General features: G+C 37.6%; 1 protein-coding gene and 1 pseudogene across 1 annotated transcript; one reads left to right on the top strand and one right to left on the bottom strand.

Moving 5' to 3' along the window:
• The first annotated feature begins 4,265 nt into the window (after positions 1 to 4,265).
• LOC107583726 (germ cell-specific gene 1-like protein) lies at positions 4,266 to 13,096 on the top strand. Its single transcript, XM_016270023.1, has 5 exons — positions 4,266 to 4,566; positions 7,422 to 7,469; positions 8,103 to 8,255; positions 10,395 to 10,506; positions 12,817 to 13,096. Exons 1-5 carry the CDS (start codon positions 4,266 to 4,268, stop codon positions 13,094 to 13,096), a joined length of 894 nt encoding a protein of 297 aa, XP_016125509.1.
• Positions 13,097 to 15,680: 2,584 nt separating this feature from the next.
• Positions 15,681 to 16,098, bottom strand: LOC107585771 (Ig lambda chain V-III region LOI-like; annotated as a pseudogene).
• Between the last annotated feature and the right edge of the window lie 7,913 nt (positions 16,099 to 24,011).

Raw genomic sequence — 24,011 nt, 5'->3', positions numbered from 1 at the left:
TGGCATTCCGCACGTTTTTATGAATGGACTCCATGATCCCGTCTGCGTTTTCGCAGAAACCATATGGCCCTAGAAATGTAACCACACTTCAGAACATTTCGGTTTGCCCTGTGTGTTGTTTGAACGAGTTGCAGGGGTGACATCACGCCACAGAGTCTCTCTTTCTCTCTCTGTAGCGTATGCGCCCAGATGCGTTCACAGGTAACGAAATTTGGCAACTGATTGATTTAACGTGAATCGGTACTTGGTAGTACCGACGCAATTCGGTCGGTACCCTTAAAAGTACCGAGTTCGGTACCCAACCCTAGTGCGGAGGCTGAGCAAGTCTTCTGGAACGATCACTCGGCTGGGTGAGGCCTTCATGAGGCTTAGCCTGTTAAGCCTGGAGGAATTTATTGTTCTTGTTCTCTTGGGCCCTGAGGTGCTTAAGACAAAAATTATCATTGTCTTTCCTCTGCCATGGCACGGCGTGATTGTACTGTTCCCATAGCGCCTAGCAAAGACGCATTACGAGTGTAGTATCGAAAGGGAACGTACTCGGTTACAAACGTAAACTCGGTTCCCTGAAAAGGTGAACGAGTACTGCGTTGCTAGCCGTGCCATGCAGCTGCACGACTCAGTCGTCGCTTCAGTCAAAGTAACCTGAATCCTATGGCGAAGCGGCCGTTTATATAGCCAGATGTCTCTGCCCATTCTGGTGGGCTTTGGCGGGCTTCGCTGCCATAGGTTTGTGCAGCACCGCTGCCAAGTCATTGGTTCGTCTTTTAAAACATACTGCACTAGCCAATGGCCGTGCAGTTTCACTGCGTGATTGAAAAAGGCTTCAGTTCAGGAGAAAAAATGACTTTTTCCCATAGCCTCTAGCAAAGACGCAGTACTCGGGGAACCGAGGTTACGTTTGTAACCGAGTACGTTATCTACTCAGATAATGAACGTATGTGAACATTATATAGCCTATTGCCTTATAGGTAGCATATGGCAATTTCATTCTATATATTTGGCAATATGTGTCATATATAACATTTCTATATGCAATGACTTATAGTTCCTCTGCAACATTACATAAATAATGGAAAAAATAGAATTAGTAAATAATAGTAAATATTGTTTTAGATAGTAGATAGAACAGGTAGCAACCTTTGGATTGTGTTTGTCCTGGTGCCAGTAGTGGTGAGTATACTCGCATGCAGAGTGATTATTTCATCATATCATGTCAGGCAGATCTAATACCCACATCCTTAACACATCTTAACTGGTTAAACTGCCATGGCGTCATTGGGTTAGGAAACTGGGCTTATGTCTGACGCCAAGCACATCCCCATGACTGTTGCACTGCCCAGACCTGGACTGGTCAAATCTAGGGTGCACGGTCTCAGCTATTAAACATATTATTTATCACCAGTCAAGTAGCCAGCCAAAGCCTGCGAAAGAGTTTGAAGATGGGTGTCCTTTGAGTTTTTGATTGTTAAGGGATGACTGTTATTCTTTTTCATATGAGCTCTGTGGCTTGGCTTGAGAGAGGTCAAATCTGATTTATGTAATCAACTGTATTCAGTCATTTAACAGGATTATCTAATGTTGACATTGTGATTTCAAAATTACTAAAGAAACATTTTACATGTTTTATAGACAGTGCCTATTTAATTTGTTGTTTTACAATAATAAAACCTAGAATATTTCTTCAACATGTTGCAACACTTCCATCTTCCAACACTTATAATGTCTTTTAGAGTAGAAGAAACAACACAAAAGCAATTAAGTTTAGCATGGGAGGATATCCAGGTAAGGATTACATAAAGCAGTTTTATGCTTTAGCGTCCCTTTTCCAGGACATTACAGCAAAACCACAATCAAGTGGGCAGCGTGATCCTTATTACAATCTCTCTTCATGTCCTTTAACATTCAAACTCATACACAGATATTAATGGATTAGTTCTGAAATGAATGTATGAAGTGGCTCATCACAAAACTCGTTTGGACATTTAAAAATGAAACTAAATAAATTCTGCTGTGGTGTGTGACTCAACAGTTTGTTTTCATTTTTCCTCATTGTTCTATGTTATACATTTCTTATTACTTTGATAATTATATTTGGTTGCTTTGCATATTTTGTCCTTTTTTCATGAGCACGTCATTTTAAAGTCAAAATTAAAATCCTTGCAAAAATTCAATGCAATGCACCTCAAGCATCTAATACAGTATGTAATAAGGCAAGGACAAAGATTCAGCCTGTACCATATTATGTATGGCAATGCATGTAGTGAGTGATTTCCGGAAACACTTAAAAAAAGCAAATCTGCCTTTGGAAAAGTAGGTAGAAGTAATAAAATATTACATTCTGTAAAATGAATATATCTGTGACAAAGTATGAGATATCCAGAAACAGATAAACCTCAGGATTCCATATTACATAAACATCCACCACTGTTCTTTGATATTACGAGCCTTCATCCAGTCCTGGCATTTCCTGTTCAACCACACCTCAGAGAGAGAAAAAAGTAATTTCCTTCTTTTTCCTATATTTCCAACCTCATCCGTTCATATAAAATGGCACTGGGGAAAAAATCCTAAAGTTAACTATGGGCTATATAGCACAAGCAAAAAAATGCTGTGAACAAGGTTCAACGTATTGAATGTGATTTTTTTACACTTTTGGCAAAATTACAGTTTAACTGGAAATGACAGCCAAAAATATTCTGCTCAGATGTGATATTTGCATCATATCTCATATTTCATCTCAAGCTCTTTACAGACACGGTTGTCTCCTTGATAAACAAGTGCACTAACTCTCAAAAAGAAAGAAAAAATGACTGAAGCAAAATTACTGGTTGTGACTCCACAACAGTGGGACAGCTGCAAATTTAGAAAAGTTGATATAAATTATGCCACAAATGTGATACATGCTGTATACATTGATATTTAACATTGAATTGGTTTTAGTTTATTTACAATTGTCATACCTTAATTCACATTTTCCTGATGGATTTTCATAGTTTGTTTAGTTTAAGATGAAAATTATGGCTCTGAAGAAGAGTAAAACAAAATCTTTATATAAGGATATATAAAGTAACACTTTATTTTAAGGACCAATTCTCACTATTAACTAGTTGCTTATTAGCATGCATATTGGCAGTTTATTCGTATTTATAAAGCACATATTAATGCCTTATTCTGCATGACCATATTCTATATCCCTTAATCCTACCCCATACCTAAACTTAACAACTACCTAACTAACTATTAAAATTAGGAGTTTATTGAGGGAAAACTCTAATAGTGAATGTGTGTTCCCTAATATAAAGTGTTACTGGAATTTCATTGTATGAAAAAGAACAGCATGGACATTTTGCTAAATATCTAATTTTGTGTTCCATGGAAGACATGAGGGTGAGTAAATAACAACAAATGTCTAAGCATTTAATAAAAATGCAATGCTAATCTATTTATTCTCTTGTGAATTCTTGAATAATAAATAATAAATTAAAATTTATAACATAAGCCCTTGTGGGTTTGGTCTAGAGTTCATTTATGCTGACATCTGTCAGCCCTTAAACATATTTTCCACAGCCGTTTCCCTATATTTGTGTGAAATATCCTGCATCAGTCATCCAGCTGTCAAATTGGACAGGATTTGCTTTATGTGCTCACACACACATATAAGCTGTGTGTGTGTGTGTACAAAGCAACAGTTCTTGCATGCACAAACAGATGTAAGAGCTTCTTCACAGCATCAAAGATGTTACGGATTTATCTTTATCTTTTTTTACTGTAAACCATTGTTGAAAAATCTTTTGCAGTTCATTGAAAGGCCGTCTTGAAAATGGGGGAAGTTTCCTCTGAAATGCTGGCAAACAGCCCTGCATCAGATTGAAGAATAATCTGATTGATAATCTGTTTTATTGCTATGCTCACAAAAATAAGCTACGGGTTTAGATGGAAGAAGAAAACCAAGGTCTAACATACAATTTGCCCTTTGAAATGATAACAGTGAAAAGGATGGGGGAAGGGAATTGTGGGTCAGGAGGGGGGTCGCATGGTGAGTTAGAGCAAACCATAGGAGCCTGATAGCATTAGAGCTAGGCATGAAATAGAGCATCTGTCATTTGTGAAATCTCTGCACTCATCCAGTTGGTCTATCAAGGAGAAGAAAGGACAGATCTGCAAAACCCAATAATCCTGAAGATACCAATTCCAAAAAGTTTGAATGTCCGAAGCAAGGACCTCAAAACCAGGATTATTTGTCTCTTCGTGCCTCCTGGAGCACTATGGGTATACAGCATGCTCAGAGAACATCCCTGGCTCTCACGCTCAACTATGTGGCGTTCGCCTTGGCCGTTTCGGCCGTCACCACTAGCTACTGGTGTGAGGGGACCAGGAAGGTGGTAAAGCCTTTCTGCATGGGGCCAGTGAAAGTCAAGCAGACATACTGCATCCGCTTTAACAGCTCCAACATCAACGACACACGGCTGGTGCAGTACATCTACGAGACCGGAGAGGAGAAGTTCCTCATGAGGAAGTTCCATGTGGGGATCTGGTACTCCTGTGAACAAACCGTGGACTTAATAGGTAAGACAACATCACTGGCTCTTTGTTATGGATGGACTGCCTGCACAAGGCTGTAATTTAGGAGAATAAATAGTAGGAGGTTCCACTAGTGACTGGTAAAAGTGAAAGCATGTTTGGACAGTGTTCCTTTTGTCAAAAGGTAACAGACAGTATCTCAACAAAGACTGACTTCCAAATGCCAAATACTCAGTCAGTACTAGAACATTTGGAGTAGTTCATTTTCAAGCTCTGGCACTGGACTCAGGAGAAATTAATGTGGTAATGCTTTACAACAAGGTTGTCTTAATGAAATTGTTTAGGGATTTCTTTCTTCTGTTCTTCTTCACAAAAGAAGATATTTTGAAGAATGTGGGTAACCAAACAATTGTTGGTCACTATTGCCTTCCATAGCCAGGAAAAATGCTATGGAAGTCAATGGGGGCCAGAAACTCTTTGGTTACCCACATTTTTCAGAATATCTTCTTTTGTGTTCAGCAGAAGTAAGAAATTCATTCATTTTTTCATTTTTGGGTGAACGATTCTTTTAACTAACAACAAACAAGAATTGTAAACAGCATTAGTTAATCTTTGTTAATGTCAACTTGTACATAATACTAATGCATTTCTCAACATAGCTTACATTGTTAACATTAGTTAATGTATTAGTTCAGTGGTTCTCAGTTCCAGTCCTTGTGTACCACCGCTGTGCATATTTTGTATGTTTCTCTTATCACTTTAGACGTTTGTTCTATTTGACCGTAAGTGCCCTGCGAAGTGGACATCACAGGATATTAGTATAAATTACTGTAACAACTCTGAATACGTTCCCTGAAAAAGGAAGTAGCTGACACTATGGGAACACTGCCAGGGGTGACAACTGTCTGAAGCCCATGTAAAAAGAATTTATTCTCCTCAATTTTTGATGAAGGAAGAAATCAGTAACCCTTTAGGAATGTTAAAACCATAAACAGAACGAGCATAAGGGTCAGAAGCCTCTCAGGGACTGACTCCAACAGTTCAAACCAAGAGTAGTGAGCCCTTCTAAAACTACAGATAGTTTCAAAAAGGAACACAAACATGCCAGAAAAGTCTCAACCATCTGGTCCCACACATAAAATGGGAGTCAAAACACTCCTTAAGGAACTCCAACACTGAACCAGCAGGGCAGTGAACTGGGTCCAAATTGCGATTCCTACACCAAAAGTCAAATAGCTTCAATTTGAGAGCACAAAGCCTCCTAGTGGAGGGAGCCCTCGTTTAAAAAATGGTCTGAACACGAGCAGGAGTCAGCCATGTCTGCATCGAGCTTAAGGCTAATACTGTCCCTAAAAACATGGTCTGCTGGCTCTGCAGTAGAACAGTCCTCCAGGGATCCATCCTCAACCCTAGACCTTGACACCAACAGAATCAACCCTCAGAATCGTGACACCAAGTCCCCGGACTGTGCTACAGTTAGCCAATCGAAGAGGAAGGTCTGCACACAAATACTCTGGAGTCCAATGGAGCCAGAGTAACATCCATGCACCTTGTAATTGTGCAAGACACTAAGGCTAGGCTGAAAGGGAGCAGGAAGAATTGGTAAGCTTTACCCCTAAAAGCAAACCTGAGGAACTTCTTGCATCTCTGATTGATTTGAATATGGAAGTAAACACCCTTCAGATCTATAATGACAAACCAATTTCCCAGCCAAATCTGTGTCGTGATATACTCCATCAGCATCCTCAAACTGCAAGTTCAGTAGATTTAAATCAAAGAAAGGCAAAGACCCCCATATACTTTTTTGACACCTGAACATATAAAGCCTTTGAGAAGGTGACACTCATTCCTCTCTCCAAAGAGGAATAACTTCCTGCCCCAAAATACGAGCCTCCCAAATGGCAATAATTGTGGTGAGCACTCTAATAAAATGAGGCAGACTGTGCCGAAATTGGAAGTCATTCCCGTTTTATGTTTTGAAGAACCTATAATGACATAGCTGACAGATGTCTTCACACTGGAGACAGAGAGAGAAGTCAGTTGCTCTTACTGACCATGTGCCTGCTTAATCCTACAGTACCTTCTTGAGGACAGAGTTTGGAAGGTTTTAAAATAGTTTTGTGCCTCTACATAAATTAGATCTTCCTGGACTGGGTACTAAAGACTAGAGACTGAGAGCAGGGGAGTCAATTCTACAGGAAGAGCTGTCTGAGTCAGCAAAAAGGATACAGTGTGAACCATAAGGATGCCATTTACTGTGGACACAATGTCATGGATGTGTGACATGAGGCACAGTTCCTGAACTCCAAAAGCCTTGTCGCATGGAGTAAACAAGAGTACATTGTCATATGAAGTATAGTATAGATGATACTATCGTCTATCAGCACAACTCTAATGAAGTATATGAACAGCCTGCTGTTGTCTGAGAACCATGCTGTGATGGAAGGGTGCTTGCCCTCTCTACGTTACTAACAGGTCAGCTAAAAAGCAGTAGCTATGAGTCATGCGAACCAAATGTTTGGTAGCACAAAGCACCAAATTATTCTCATATGCCAGTCTGCCCACTGCCAAACTCCTCAGAGTCTGAAGTGTCTCAAATGCACGGCTGAGATGCTATGATAAAGTTTCTATATGGGGTTCAGACAATCGTCACACCTGAGGGTGTTCCCATAGCATCAGTTACCAATGCAGCATTAAGTGAACCTATGAAAGGGAATATTAGTTTAAGTATAATGAACAAGCATGAATTAACATTGAACATTGGCGTTTATTAGTTATAAATTAACATTAACATTTAATAAATTATGTAAATGTTCTTGTTCATTGTTACTGAATGTGAATTCCTTTATGAACATTTGGAGACAGTAGCCAATGTTTACCAGAACTTTCTCTCTTTATAGGATTTAACTGTAGAAGCTTTTTAGAGATCACACCAGATCATGAAAGAGGTGGGTAAGTAACAAGTGTTATTCATATGAACAATAAGCAATTGTAATATACAGTATCGTTAACAAATTATCTGCTATTATCTTCAATTACTGATTATTGATCAAACCTTAAATTCTCAGTATTTACACCAGAAAGAAAGAAACATGTTTAGAGCTGACCAAAAAGCATAATGATAATTAAAGACACCAGACACCTTTCTGGTGGTAAATTGAAACCAAAATATATACTGTATATTTCAATGTCTTTTTTTTTTTTTTGGAGCACAAAGCACAACATTTTATTGCTATTAAAATACATATTGTCTAAAATGTATACAATAGAGGAGAGGAACATGTAAAGAGACAAAAATATCACTTGTTTAATATTTACATCTGATAAACATAAAAATATAAATAACAAATACTGTATTACAGCTGTCCATTTTGGCACTTTATGGTTTGTAATAGTCATCTTGTATTGAAAGCTTCTTATGTTTACAATATATGCAGAAGGAATGTAAATAATGTATAAATGATTTATAAATGTAAGCACTAATGTAAAAAACAATAGGACAATGATGTCTCAGGTGATTAAAAAAGAGATATTCCCATTCTTACCAGTTCTCTCTCTCTCTCTCTCTCTCTCTCTCTCAGGAGTGCTCTGGCTGTGTATTGTAGCTGAGTGTCTGTACATTGCTCTGCTGTTCACTGGTGGAGCGTTGATGGTGATAGAGATGTGCCCATGCTTTAACTTGATAAACAGACTCAAGCTCAATGCCTTTGCAGCTCTGTGCACTGCTCTCTCAGGTAACTAATTTCTATTAATTAAAAAAGAGATGAGCGAAGTTGGGGTGGGACACATTGACAGACTTGCTTGCTTATTTATTTATAGTTAATTGCCTTTTGTTTCAGATAAGCCTGTTTTAAAATGGATATATTTGCTATAAAGTTTATTTTGCCGACTTGTAGGAGTACAATATGATATAACATTATCTCTCAGCCACATGCTCTACATTACTAGATTGAGCATCCTGCTCATGTTCTATTCTATTTCAAGCAGCCATATAATTAACACTTTTGTAGCATTTTCCATAGCACTTTCTCTGACCCTAAGACAGTAGAACCTTTGTAGGCAGCAGACTTACCCTACTTCCCTTACTTTACTTACCCTTATTCCAATACTGTATGAGTCTCCTTCTTCTGCTGAACACACACACAAAAAAATATATTTTGAAAAATGTTGGTAACAAAACAGTTGACTTTAGCCATTGACTTTCATAGAATTTTTATCCATACTATAGAGGTCAATCAATAGCTACCATCAACTGTTTCTTTAAAATATCTTCTTTTGTGCTCGACAGAGGAAAGAAACTCATCCAGGTTTGGAAAAACTTGAGGGTGAGTAAATGATGACAGAATTTTCATATTTAGGTGAACTATGACTATCTCTTTAATGTGTTAATGGATTTGACTTCACAGTGTTTTCAGCTTACACTATACATTGAAAAAGTTGAGCAATGATGGGTCAGCGATGCTGCACAGATCAACAAAGCAATGCTGTTCATCCCTGCAGTGTCGCACTAGCCCTGAAAGACAAGGTTGGAAAAAGTGTCTCCCAGAGTCTGTATTTTGCGTTATTTATTAAATAATTTATTCATTTGTTTGTTTGATGTTACACAGCAGAAAAAGACTCAGAAAGGAACCCTGCACCTCAGAGCTGCTCACAACAAAAAAATTATTGTGCCCACTACTAGCCAAAATTGCAAGTTAAACCTTTTTTTGTCAGCTCAAAAAAAAAAAAAAAAAAAAAAAAAAATGTAGAGGGGGAAATGTTTTTCAAAATGTTTTAAAAATCACTGTAAAATTTTGATGTCTTGATGTCCAGTAAAAATATGTAAACATCCTTGAAACATTTTACTTAAGTCAAAATTTCATAAAATATCAAAATACTATATCAAGAACCTATATCTTGAATTATAAGGCAGTTGTTTTGTTTTGTTTGGTTTTGTTTTGTTTTGTTTTGTTTTGTTACAACAACAACAACAACAACAACAACAATTCAAACAAACAGTTTACCAAGGAAAATAATCTAAATTTAAGCATAAATATTCTCTGGGGGAAAAAAGTCTTAATATATTACACTTTTTTTGTGAGTAAAGCAAATAAAAAAATTTAAAAAATTCAATATTTTTACTGAAAAACAAGCAAAAAATAAAGAAAAATTAAATTATTAAGAAAAATATGTTTTGCAGTGAATGTGCGCGGGGGTGGGCAAAAGGTTGTTCTGGACAGGAAGCTGCCTGTCTGCTCTGGTCTGAATAAGCGATCTGTCCCAACAGCGTGGGGATTTGATGGTTTGTGCTGTAATCGGATTGGTGAGGGGGTTAGTGGTTTTGGTACATGACATGGCCAGCGGAGACCATCCTCCCTCCCCCTATATTTGCACTAATCCTGATGATTGTAGGAATGCTCACCAACACACTTGATGCACAGCAGCACCTGCCATATGATGCATATGCATGTGCATGGCAGTAGCGTGGGGGCTTCTGAAATATTAGCTTTTGGGTTTTTTAATCTAATATAAATTCCTGTTTCATTTAATGTTTACTTGGTTTCAACTTATAATCAACAGAACATGTGTGTGTCACATTAAAAAGTTTTACTACCTTCTTTTCAGACCATTAGTCGATGCTACCCCAGAAATGAGAATAATTATTATAATGTAATAAAATGACTGGTACAATAATGTATTAATACTACACAATAATGTAATACAAAAATGGTACTGGTGCAATAATGTAATAATAATCATTTTTTTGCTTCTTATAAAGCTAGTTTTGCAACTGGACAGAGTTTGTATAGTCCATTATACTGAAACTTTTATCGACATATTGTGGATAAAGCCAAAAATGACAACTTATACACTGTAATTTTTCTGTGCCCCAGGCCTTTTCGGGATGGTTGCACATATGATGTTCACCACGGCATTCCAGCTGGCTGTCCAGATGGGTCCAGAAGACTGGAGACCTAAGACATGGGACTATAGCTGGTCCTATCTGTGAGTCTCACAAATGACACATCACAAATAAGTGTAAGGGAAACAGGTCAATTTAGCTCAGAGGGAATCATTTAAGATTTTAAAGGGAACTCCACCAATAATATGTAAGGGAATTTGGACAGAATCACTGTTTTACGGCTGATCATTGAGACGGCCAGCGATTCAGTGAACGACTCGTTTTGACATCAATTCTGCAATGGATACTTATATCCAAAATATAGTGAAAACACTATTAATTAGCACAGTAACAAGGTCGGCAGTTTAAGACATTAACTTGTGAGCACAAAACACGAGATACTTCTCTTTTCAATATAAATAAGGCTTTATTGGATAAATCTAAGACATAAACTAATCTAACACATGAACACACGCATTCACACAAGTTGCAGAAAGAGAGAAAGTGAGGAAATAATTAGTTTAAGAGAATGAAATGTGAAATCCCAAGTTTACAGCAATATGTGCAATTGCATAGATCTGAACAACCATCAATCACTTAATTAAGCCTCGCATTGGGTTAAAATTGGGTAAAAAAAAAACCTCAGTTAGGTTAAAATTTATATTAAATGCATCAGTTCAGCTAGGATCTGGAGGTACGCTAAGTTTGATGGTGTCCTGAGTATTTAAACCAGGCTGTTTAACACACCCCAAATGGTACCTCGACCAATTGTTGCTCAGGGTGTTGCAATGTTTCTCCTCCCCATTCATAAATCAACTGTTATCTCATCATTCACATTCCCAGTTTCCCCGCTCTGGCAGAGTATAAATTTGGACATGATTTCTATAACAAGAATATGATACATTTGACAAAGAAGTGATTGGAATAAACGTTTCAAGCATGAATTCTCAAACTCACACATACCAAACCTGAATACGAACCATTAAGCTATTCAATAGTTATTAAAATACATACACAATAAATGATTAAGACCTGATAAGTCACATGTAGGTTACATACATGATATGGAGTTATGCATAGAAATGATTAGTTGCTCAGGTCCTTTTAGTGTCATTTAGATGCATATTTACATGGAAATGCAGTTTCTGTGCCATTCTCTGAACATAAGGACATGTTCTGTGAACGTATGAAGACCAGAGGTTAAGAGGTCTTTCATAAGGAATTTGTCTGTTCTTTGTCTCCTAAAAGTCAATCCGAAGAGCTTGTGATCACTATCACATGTTTCCATGTGATGGTCACACTGTGCATCTCTTTTGACCATTATTCTTGATAACTTGCCCCAAAATTGACAATCTCCTTGGAATTGTCAATAAGTGTTCTTTTGTTTTAATGTTGAAAGCTGTTCTGTGAAAGAGTTGGTTAGGCTTGCTTCAGACTGGCTAGGGTCTGATTTATGACATCCTGTGTCTTGGGCCTCTTGTGGAATTTTGGACTCCTCGTGTTTCAACCATGTTTTGACCAAATCTTAGATTGTCTTATTCGGTCTGATACCCTACATAAGTTTGTCAGCAGCCATTCATTATTAATAGCCAAGCCAGATGATCAAGCAGGATAATTGATCTTAGACTTGAAAATGTCTTTTGCACAAACATCAAAATTTTGGGAAGCTAATTTGTCCTGTAGTGTGAAAAATTCAAACTAATTGTTTCTGAATTATTAAGATGATCAGATTTCTGAACATTTCCTAGTTCTGTGGTCAAAATATAATTGAAATCTCATTTGTATAACAATATATATATATGTAATATATATATGTATAAATATATATATAATTCATTTTTAATTTTTTTGATTATCAAAAAACAGGGCAATTTATTTGTGTATGTTTTTGTTTTTTTAATTATTGTGGGTTCAATATACTATTATTATAATTCATATTTATTATGATGTTTGCAGACCAAACTGACTGGATTTAATACAATTCATGAAACATCATACTATGAAAAATAGTAACCACTGTAAAAAAGTAATTGAATGAATGAATGAATACAACTGTAACTTAACACATATTTCTAACATTTTCTAACTGTATGTAACCTGAATAGTTAGTATTTAACTACCTTGAAACTGATATCTGTTCTTAAAATTGTCACACCACTGGACCATTAACATTCAATACAAAACAATAAAAATAAAAAAACAAGATGATTAAAATGGTGAAAAACTTCAATAAACAGTGACAGTACCATAAATATGCACTTTCCCTTGTAAATGTTGTGCATTAACTACATATCTCAGTAATGTTTTAAACATTTTTAAATTAAACTTTTCAAATTAAATACTAAATTATTTATTTTAATGCAAAAATAGAATGGTACAAATGATAATTTATCATCCTCTACTCTTTCTGTCAGTCTGGCATGGGGCTCCTTTGGCACCTGCATGGGCTCGGCGGTCACAGTTCTAAACCATTACACCAAAACCATCATTGAGTTTAAGTTCAAGAGGAGGACCATTGAGAAGAAACTGCGCATCAAGCAGAAGATTCTGGAGCTGGACATGCCAGAAGACTTATGGTACATCACTTCATTGCAAGAGCAAGCAGACCAACACGCTGCCCTGTATGTGAATGGCAACGAACCATCCTGCTTCAGCCCTACAATACTGGACAACTGGGACAGAGAATACTGCTGAAAATTCATGAAGGACACTGCTTCAACACAGACATTTCTTTGTGCATTTACATCATACATCATAGGGCTTTGGTTAACAGAGCAGGATATGGACTGAACTCAATTATTTAGCAGTGCTGCTTCTGTTCTGGCAATACTCGCTGTGCTATTGTGAACCTCATGCATATGCTGATAACTGAGGTTTAAAGGAAAGTTCTGAATTAAAAAATAAGTCTGACATTTTTTAAAAGAAAACAACTACTTTGACAAAATCTTGAATTTGTAGTTCTTTTAACAAAAAAATGCTATGGAGCAGTTTTAAATAGTCACTTTGTCTTATGACAAAACCATAAAACAGCAAATTGTCACACAGAAGACACATTATTGTTCAATGTTTGGGGTTTGTAAGATTTTTAAATGTTTTGAAATAAGTTCACCAAGGCTGCATTTATTTGATAAACAAATATATAGTATAAACTGTTATACTGTGAAATATTATTACAATTTAAATATATTTTAATGTGTAACTTTATTCCTCTGATGGCAAAGCTTAATTTTCATCAAGTTCTTACCCCATGCAGGTGCACCGTAACGGGGGGAAGGTTAGGACGATTCCAAGGGCCCGATGAGGGAGAGGGGGCCCGGAACGCAATTTATTGTTGTTATTATTATTTTAAACATTTTAAAATTAATTACTGCATATTTATTCATTCGAAATGTCATTATTTTTCATATGAACTTGGCTGATGGTGAATTTTTCAAGCCGTACCACAGTGAGGTAAGGCTGCCATCATCTGGACCAACATTTCAGTGCCTCTGGCAGAAAGACTACTTTAAAACACGCTCCAGTGCCACATTTATTACAGACTTGTGTCAATGCCAGCTGTCTTGTAGATACACTTGTTGTAGGATGCGTGAAATCCCTCAGTCTCTTACGGGTGTATGCGTGGGTTTCTGGATTAGTTCTGCCTTTGGTGGAATGATATCGATTACATTTTACCTAATGAGTGATTCAAGCATATAGCGCTTCTTATTAAAAGAATAATTAACCTGCCAATGCTCATAAGTAACTACCCCTCATATTAATACTCACATAGACACAGTAAAACATAGTACACTGAGTGCACCTTAACTAAAATGTTAGTAAAAAAAATCTGAAAAATCACCATAAATCTCACTATTCCCACAGCTGGTTTACTATGTTAATAGTTGGTGGTCTAAACTGTCAGTTAGCCTACAGAATGATGATATAATAAATGTGATGAAAATAACAGTATTGATTGGACATCACATTTTAATGATAAATGGAATTGAATACAGAAGTATACCGAGCTTAATATTGAAGTTAACCTTATTTTGACACTAACCAGACAATGTTATCAAACTATTGTATGTAGTCCAAAGTATATCAAAAAAGAAAAGAACATAATACCTACATATATAAGGGTGAGTAAATAATAAGCCTTTAAAAGCATCTACACATACTTCAGAATGAGTTCCGTCATATAACTTAATTAAAAATTTGAAATGTTATTTTGAAGATTAATTTTAAATATAAACATTCACATGAAAAAACTCAAAGCTTAAGCAAAAATATTGTAATTTGTGTTTAATTTGTGTTAATTGTCAAGAGTTAAACTCACTTACCGATCACTTTGAGTTTTGTTCCTTGGCCGAATACTACAGTGATACATTTCACACCTTCACTCATACAAAAGTTTCAGAGTCAAGAGACACAGAACCAAAACATGAACTCGAACACAAATTTTAACCCCAAACTCTCTTCTTTACTGCTCTTACAGTGATTAAGTGTCATGATGTCAATAAGTAACTTCATAATCATGCAGTCTTTTTTCAGCATGAGGAGCTTGGCTATACAAAAAACTGCTTGTTTGTCATCTTTTTTTTTTTTACCAGTTGATGTCATTCATCCTTTATTTTTGTTCATTTGTAGACGAGGTTTCCAAGATTATTTGCAAATAAATCTGTTGTTAACACTGAGCAAATCCACTTCAGGAAGGGGACAATATTTTCCAAACAGAAGTACAACTGAATTCCTTCACAAAGGGCTCCAATAGGGAAGGGTACATGAGAAGGTCACTTCATGTAGACATGTTTCAGATTCAAACAAAATTACTAATTTTTCTGTTTTATCTTGATCAAAAGCAGTCTTCATATAGTTGATGGTGTGGATCACTGCTAATAAAAATTCTACTGCACTGTAACACTGAAATCTCATTCATGCTTCTTATGGTGCTTTTATGTCCTGTTTGTAGCTGGACAGTCACTGGTCACTTTATTCTTTAATTATATGTAAAATAGCAGCTTGGACATTCTGCTAAATTTCTCCTTTTGTGCTCCTCAGAAGACAGTAAGTTCCGTGGGTTTGGAAGGAACTTTTCCTTTAGTGTCCATCATCAGTAGAGTCATGTGTTCATGTTCAGAGGGACTTCATGTCCTTCATTCACTGTGATTCACCACAGCAGGATTCACGACAGATTCTGACAACATAAAAACAACATACTGTACAGCCACAGAAGACTTGTAATATAGCACATACTATATGGTCATGGTATATTTGTCCTATTTGGAGCTGTTAATAAAAATTAAAAAGTGACTGCAGAATCATCAACATCCACATTATTGATGATCAGACTATAATCTGATGTATGATTTAGATGAATGTGATGATGTGAATTCAGGAGCAGAGAAACCAGATCCATATCTAACTGAGCTCCTCCAGCCATGATAAAATCTTAAGACATACTGAGGAACTCCTGCTGGAGTCTGTTTATACCATCTAGCAGAATAAGTAGTTACTGTCCCCATTTTACAATGCAGTTTAGCCATTTCTCCTTTAATGACTGTGATTAATGGACTCTGAGTCACTACAGTCACTCCACTGACACTGCAGAATAAACACAACCTTTACATGAGATTGTGTGTCAAAACACTTTAAATCATCAGGTATGATGAAAACTTACAGGTCAGAAGTGTGAAGAAAGCGCAGAATATTGTGATCATGGTGGATGTGGGATCTGCTGAGGTCTGCTGAGATCAGGGGTGTGTTTCCCAAAATCAACTATGGTCACAAGTTCTGTCGTTACCAATAGAGTTCAATGTTACCACCATAGTTAGCAAACGATGCTTTTGGGAAATGCACCCCAGAAAGAGAAACTTTAAGACAGTAAAGCAAAAGACCCGTCCCCCTCAGACAACACACGCTCAACACATCTGAAACACTCAACATGTGCTTTCACTTAATCACAGAAGGAACACCTGAATCTTGCTAAAGTGGATTTTTTTTTGTTTGTTTGGTTGTTACTAATTTACTGTGATAAGGTTATCAAAACACATTAAACATAACTAATTATCTACATAAAAAAACATGCTGTTTCACTGATACATAAATTATTTTTTAAAAGTATTTTTAAAATGCTATCAAATTAAACACAAAGCTGATGCTCTGATGCTAATAATAATAATAATAATAATAATAGCTGAATATAACATACAACAAGTCTTTTCAGTATATTTCAAGATTACCGAGTTACTGGAGGTTCTGGATAAAACGGTCTGTGACTGAATTCTCACATTTAACTGTAAATATACTACAATGTAAACTAAAAAATAATGAGTTTATATCTCTACAAGAAGTAGACTATATGTAATACAGCAAGGAAAACAATTTTATAACAGGGAAAGATGACTTACCAGTCACAATGAGTTTTGTTCCTTGTCCGAATACCACAGTGATACATTTCATATGTTCAGCCATACAAAACCCTCCTCAGTCTGTGAAGAGACACAAACAGAAGTGAAACACTCACTCAATGGTGGCACACACTAATAAGAGGAATTTGATTGAAACTTAGTTCCTTACAATATTATTTACCAATTACCAATTCGGGCGCCAGGCAGAATTAAATCTACCAAATAGAATTTAAAGAATTCAACCCAGGATAACTGAAACCACCCGTTACCAAAAAAAAAAAAAAGTTGACACAAAGTACACTCTAAAAAATGCTGGGTTGTTTCAACCCAACCATTAGGTTACATTTTTCAGTAAAATTTTTAACCCGAGGGTTGGGTTAGTCCATATTTGACCCAAAGTTGGGTTGAAACAACCCAGCAATTTTTAGAGTGTAATTGTAACTAACATCAAAGAATCATACCACACAAAAAAAATGTCACTGTCAAATAGTAATGGGTATATTGTTCAAATATAACAAAAAGAAAACAATTTAACAATTTTTCACAAAAAATCAACCCAGTTCACAAATTAACCAGAGTCCTTTGATTAGTGTGTCAGATCATTAGTTCATCGGGAAAATAGTTTGTTTTCAACAAAAGGTCAAAGAAGTATGGAAATATTGGCTCTCAGTTTCAATAATCACAACATTACTAGTTCAAAATCATCGGTTTCCCCTATATAGAAATTATATAGAAATTTCCCCTATACAGCGGCAAAGTTAAGCTACTCTGAAAAGCTAAAAAACAGCTTTCAAGTAATGATTCTACATCAGTGTGGAAAGGCCTGAAAGCCATCACCAGCTACAAGACCCCATCCCCCAGCACTGAGGCCAATCAACTGAAAACCTGAACGAGTTTTACTGTAGGTTTGAAAAGCAAAAGACTGGTCTGACACCTCCGACTGTCTCACAGCACAGTCATCAACACCCTCCCCCTCCCTCCCCCCTACTGTTTCTCAACCTGTACTCAAGATCTGTGAAGAGGATGTATGCAAAGTCTTCAGAAAGCAGAAGATAAGGAAAGCCAAAGGCCCAGACGGTGTCTCTCCAGCCTGCCTCAAAGCCTGTGCTGTCCAGCTATCATCCATCTTCACACTGATCTTCAACAGATCCCTGGAGCTGTGTGTAGTCCCCTCCTGCTTCAAATGTTCCACCATCATCCCTGTACCCAAGAAACAAAAAATCACAGGACTTAATGACTGATGCTTTAACATCTGTCGTCATGAAGTCATTTGAGAGACTGGTGTTGGCCTACTTGAAGGACATTACTGGACCCTTGCTGGAGCCCCTGCAGTTTGCTTACCGATCAAACAGGTCTGTGGATGATGCAGTCAATATGGGATTGCAACACATCCTCCAACATCTGGACAAACCAGGGACTTATGCAAGGATCTTGTTTTGTGGACTTCAGTGCCGCTTTCAACACCTTAAGAATAAACTGACCCAGCTCTCTGTGCCCACCTCCATCTGTCAGTGGATAACCAGCTTCCTGACAGACAGGCAGCAGCTAGTGAGTCTGGGAAAACTCACATCCAACACCTGCACCATCAGCACCGGAGCTCCTCAGGGCTGCGTTCTCTCCCCACTGCTCTTCTCCTTCTACACCAATGACTGCACCTCTAAAGACCCCTCTGTCAAACTCCTGAAGTTTGCAGACGACACCACAGTCATCGGTCTCATCCAGGACAACGTCGAGTCTGCTTACAGACAAGAGGTTGAGCAGCTGGCTGTCTGGTGCAGTCACAACAACCAGGAGCTCAACACGCTCAAAACAGTGGAGATGATCGTGGACTTCAGGAGAAACCCCCCTGCTCTTCCCCCACTCCCCACCATGAACAGCTCTGTGGCTGCAGTGGAGTCATTCAGATTCCTGGGAACCACCATCTCTCAGGACCTGAAGTGGGACATTCACATTGGCTGTTTCCGAAATCGCACCCTATACCCTCATTCACTATTCCCTACATTAGGTCACTAATTCAGTTCACTAGAAGGAGTGAATGAAAACGAGTAGTGAATTCGGACACTGAGTGCACCGGAAGGAATGCCGCTTTTGCATAGTTTGTGCTTGCTGTTTATTAATCATTTGAAACTAGCAAACTAGCAGCTCCAGTAGTAAGATTAAAGGATTTATCTTGAACTCTGTCACGGAAATTATGTATAAACCCTAATCAAACAATTTAATAATCAATTTACAATTAATTTATACCCGTGTTGTACATTATGCTGTACGCCATGGATGAGCGCTTTGTAAAAATGAACGGATTGATTATTCAGCTGCGGGCGCCATCTTCTGGCGAGATGCGGGAATTCATTTGGCGTGATTCTCACGGTGCATTATGGGCATTCTCTAGCCGTTGAGCGTGCACCAGTTGTACACTCGTTTTTGCAGTGCATTGTGGGATTGAATGAATGCACTCGAGAATGTCCACTATGGTTTCGGACACCACTAAAAATGGCTGTTCCCTCAAATAGTGCACGATTTAAAGGTATAGGGGGCGATTTCGGACACAGCCATTGACTCCATTGTGAAAAAGGCCCAGCAGAGGTTGTACCGGTACTTTTCTTCGTCAGCTGAAAAAGTTCAACCTGCCACAGGTGCATATGACACAGTTTTACTCAGCTGTTATTGAGTCGGTTCTGTGCTCTTCTATAACTGCCTGGTTTGGGTCAGCCAGCAAATCAGATACAAGAAGACTGCAACGGACTGTTAGGACAGCAGAAAGGATCATTGGTGTGCACCTGGCCAGTCTTCAGGACTTGTACAACTCCAGAGGTTTTACTCAGCTGTTATTGAGTCGGTTCTGTGCTCTTCTATAACTGTCTGGTTTGGGTCAGCCAGCAAATCAGATACAAGAAGACTGCAACGGACTGTTAGGACAGCAGAAAGGATCATTGGTGTGCACCTGGCCAGTCTTCAGGACTTGTACAACTCCAGAGTGAAGAAACGGGCCGTTAACATCATCAAAGACCCCTCTCACCCCGGACACAACCTGTTTGCACTTCTCCCTTCAGGCAGATGCTACAGATCTCTGTGCACTAGAACATCTAGGCATAAAAACAGCTTTTTCCCTCATGCCATCTCCAGCTTAAACAGCTAACACATTAATCATTATCTGTGTTCTGTAATACATTTCTGTAATTCATTCTACATCCTTAATTATTGCCTCTTTCTCAAGTATTATGTAAATACATATGCATATCTCTTTATTTATACAGTTCTATATAGAGTAAATAATGCACAAATCTGTACATAAATCTACTGTTCCAGATTCATACACATTATTTATTGTTAAGTTTTACTATTTTAAATGTTTTTTTTTCTGTTCTCATGTCAGATGTGTACTGTATATATATGTGGCCAAATATGTATATGAGTCAATGTACAAAGTTGAATGTACAATAAAGGTATTTGTTCAATGTGTGGGATGGTGCATATGTACAAAAGTTAATAAAGTCTTTTACAATTTTCCACACAGCAAGTAATATTCACATTACCTAAATTAAGTGGTCGACCATAATTTAGTTTGATAAGAGCATGAGATACTGAAAATGCTTCATGTTGTTCATCTGTTGTCTAGAAGCAGACACACTGCATCACTGATATAATGATGTAATGCAGAATAAACACACTGCATCACTGATACACAATACTCACATGTGACATATTCATGAGCATCTTTAACTCCACCTGTGGTAAGAGTTTAAAGGGGTCCTATTATGCTCTTTTACAAAGTCTTGATTTTGTTTTGGGGGTGTACTAGAACACATTTTTATATTTTACATTATTACAACACCTCTCACCCCAGTCTGGCATGAACTAGTGTTGGGTCGTTCTTGAACGATTCGTTCATTTTGAGAATCTTTAATGTGACTCGGGAAGAACGAGTCGTCTCGGGGAGTGATTCGTTCAGTCGCGCATGCGCAACATCCTATAGGTTCTGTACTGGAATTAGTCAGGTAGTTCACCTGTTTTGAGTCTTCTGGTTTTTCCGAGTCATTCGTTCATCACGTGACAGCCCCATACACTTAATCATCAAATGAAGGCCCGCCTTCTGAAATATGAAATGTGCTGTGATTGGTTAGCTGGGCCAGTGTGTGTTGTGATTGGCAACACTCAGCGCCTGGTCGGGAAATGTCATGCCCCTTACCATAGCCACCTGCAGCTTCAGTGTAAATATTGCTCAAAATCAAATCAATTTGAGTGTGATTTAAACCCGGATGATTGTAACCACTCTAAGTTCGTTTGCCTTGGGAAAGATAGCGTGTCTCCGACATAGTGATAACACTCATTGCCTTCTCAAGTGCAGCTCAACCAGGTCTCATCCCATTCGTCGATATTTGTGATATCACAAATCCCGGAAAATATGCGTTGTAGTCCAAACGAGTACTTCATTGTAGTTTTTGAAAAGTGATTTCTGTTAAATAAAATATCTCCTTTTGAAGTGGACTTTGAGCTTTGTAACTTTGTAGATTTTTTATGCTCAAACAGCAACATTACAGACTAACTAAAGTTGAAAAAGTGAAAAAGCATAATAGGACCCCTTTAAAACAAACTGAGGCATTTCTCCTGTGACCTGTTTATACCAGCATCCACCATCAGTAGAGCTGCCTGTGTTACAGACCAACGAGAGCGTTTCTCCTTTATTGACTGTGATTAATGGAGGATTCTGAATCACTACAGTCACTCCACTGACACCTGCAGAATAAACACACTGCATCACTGATACACAATACTCACATGTGACACATTCATGAGCATCTTTAACTGCAGTCTGGTGAGGTCTTACATGACAGAGTGACGATAAGGATGATGAAGACTGACAGCATGTTGTGAGTGTGTGATGTGAACAGACTGAAGAGAGGAGAGCGATCAGAGACGAGCTTTAAATGTGTCATATGATGCGATTTCAAGTTTTTCTTTCTCTTTGGAGTGTTACAAGCTCTTGGTGCATAAAGAAGATCTGTAAGGTTACAGACTAAAGTCTCAAATCCAAAGAGATATTCTTTATAAAAGTTAAGAGTCAACCACACCTACCTAAAACGGCTCATTCTAACATGCCCCCACATGTATATGTCACTATTTGGAAATATTAGCATAATGCCGCCCAAATGTGCATGCAAAGAAAGAAGGCGTGGTTTCAGGAACCGCAGTAGTGTTGATGTAGCCATGTCAGGCAGACGTGTATTTCAGTGCGAAAGCAAAAGCACTTTATTTGGCCTTCTGGAAGTAGATGCAATTAGTAATCATTGGTTAAGATTTATTTACAACAGAACAGCACAACCCAGATGTTCGAATTTGTGCAACGCATTTTATGGACGACAGTTTTTTTTAACCTAGAAGAGTACAAGGCTGGCTAACAGTACAAAGGCTATTTCTAAAAAAAAAAGGGTCAATTCCGACTTTGCTATGACAATCTGGCGCTTCTGAATCAGCGACTGTAAGTATGTTTTGTTATTAGTTTAAGTATTTGCTATTGACTGTTCAAATGCAGAGTTTTGCGCAGCGCAGAGTAACACGTCATGTGTGTGTGTGTGTGAGGGGAACAGGGTCACATTATAGGAAAGTGAACTGCCTGTCAGAAATCATAGCACGTCAGCTGTCTTAACTGCGGCTTGTGTATTGCATCATCACTGTGTCTGTCACGCGACACTTTGCTATGACAATCTGGCATCAGCGACTGTAAGTATGTTTTGTTATTAGTTTAAGTATTTGCTATTGACTGTTCAAATGCAGAGTTTTGCGCAGCGCAGAGTAACACGTCATGTGTGTGTGTGTGTGAGGGGAACAGGGTCACATTATAGGAAAGTGAACTGCCTGTCAGAAATCATAGCACGTCAGCTGTCTTAACTGCGGCTTGTGTATTGCATCATCACTGTGTCTGTCACGCGACTCTGTTGCCCTTTCGGGCTTGGTAAAACTAACGACATTATTAACTTTCTTGATATTTACTTTGAAAGCTGACGCTCGCGATTATGGTGAGGGACGTAAAATTTCCGACGCATGCTTGTGGTGTTCGGCCAGTCACAATGCACTGGGTCAGCTGGCCAATCAGAGCAGACTGCGCTTGTGAAAGGAGGGGGCTTTGTTGAAAACGACGTGTTTGAGAGAGGCGGGGCATAGAGGACCTACAATAATGTACAGTATTTGAAAAATAATGTGTTTTTTGAACATTAAAGCATGTCAACATATTCTGTTACACCAAATACACAAAATAATGTGTATTATAATGTGTTAACCCTAACCCTAACCCTAACCCTAACCCTAATTGCACACAAATTATGTTACCCCAGCATGAGGATTCTTTCACAGGTGTGCATACTGCATTGTGCTGTATCATCCCAAACAAATAGGAATGAATAATCACCAATTAGAGGTTTTTTATTTTATTTATTTTTTATATATATCATACCGTAATGAGATGAAATGGAGAGCAAATTAAGACTTTTGCTTAAAGGATAGTTCAACAAAAAATCTATCCTCAATTATTCACACTCATATTGTTTCATGACATTGACTTTCAGGTAACACTTTAGTATAGGGACCAATTCTCACTGTTAACTAGTTGCTTCTTTGCAATTCTTAGCAAAGAATTCTTCTATACTTTTAATAACATATTGTCTGATTATTACTACATATTTAGCACATATTCTGCATGACCATATTCTACATCCCTAATCCTACCCAATAAACTTAAACCTAACTAACTATTAATAAGCATAAAATCAGTAGTTTATTGAGGCAAAAGTCATAGTTAATGGTTTGTTAATAGCGAGAATTGGACTTTAAAATAAAGTGACCAACTTTCATTCAAGACTTTATGATGCCTTTATTTTTTGGAGCTTAAAGGTTCATTAAAAATTGGGTTTCATTAATGTTCATTTGTCTTTCGAAGATGAACAAAAGTCCTATGGGACGACATAAGGAAATACATAAGAGTAAATGATTAAATAATTTTCTTTTTTCATGAACTACCTCTTTAAATCTGATTTACGGAAATGTTCTTTTATCCATAGAAAATCTAGGATTGACCAGATACGGCAAAACAACCCATTTATCTATGAAATCAAGTTGTTTTGTAAAACACTACAATTTAGCTTGAAATAAAACAGCTTTTCCCCCCTTTACCCAAAATCTGTGCTGTTATACAACACTGTATCCTCCAGTCACATCCTTGTTTTCTCCTA

The sequence above is a fragment of the Sinocyclocheilus grahami genome, unplaced genomic scaffold (assembly GCF_001515645.1).
Source record: "Sinocyclocheilus grahami isolate Dianchi unplaced genomic scaffold, SAMN03320097.WGS_v1.1 scaffold5.1, whole genome shotgun sequence".
Lineage (NCBI taxonomy): Eukaryota > Metazoa > Chordata > Actinopteri > Cypriniformes > Cyprinidae > Sinocyclocheilus > Sinocyclocheilus grahami.
The sequence above is the reverse complement of the archived record's forward strand: the minus strand, read 5'-3'. Positions and strand labels throughout refer to the sequence as shown.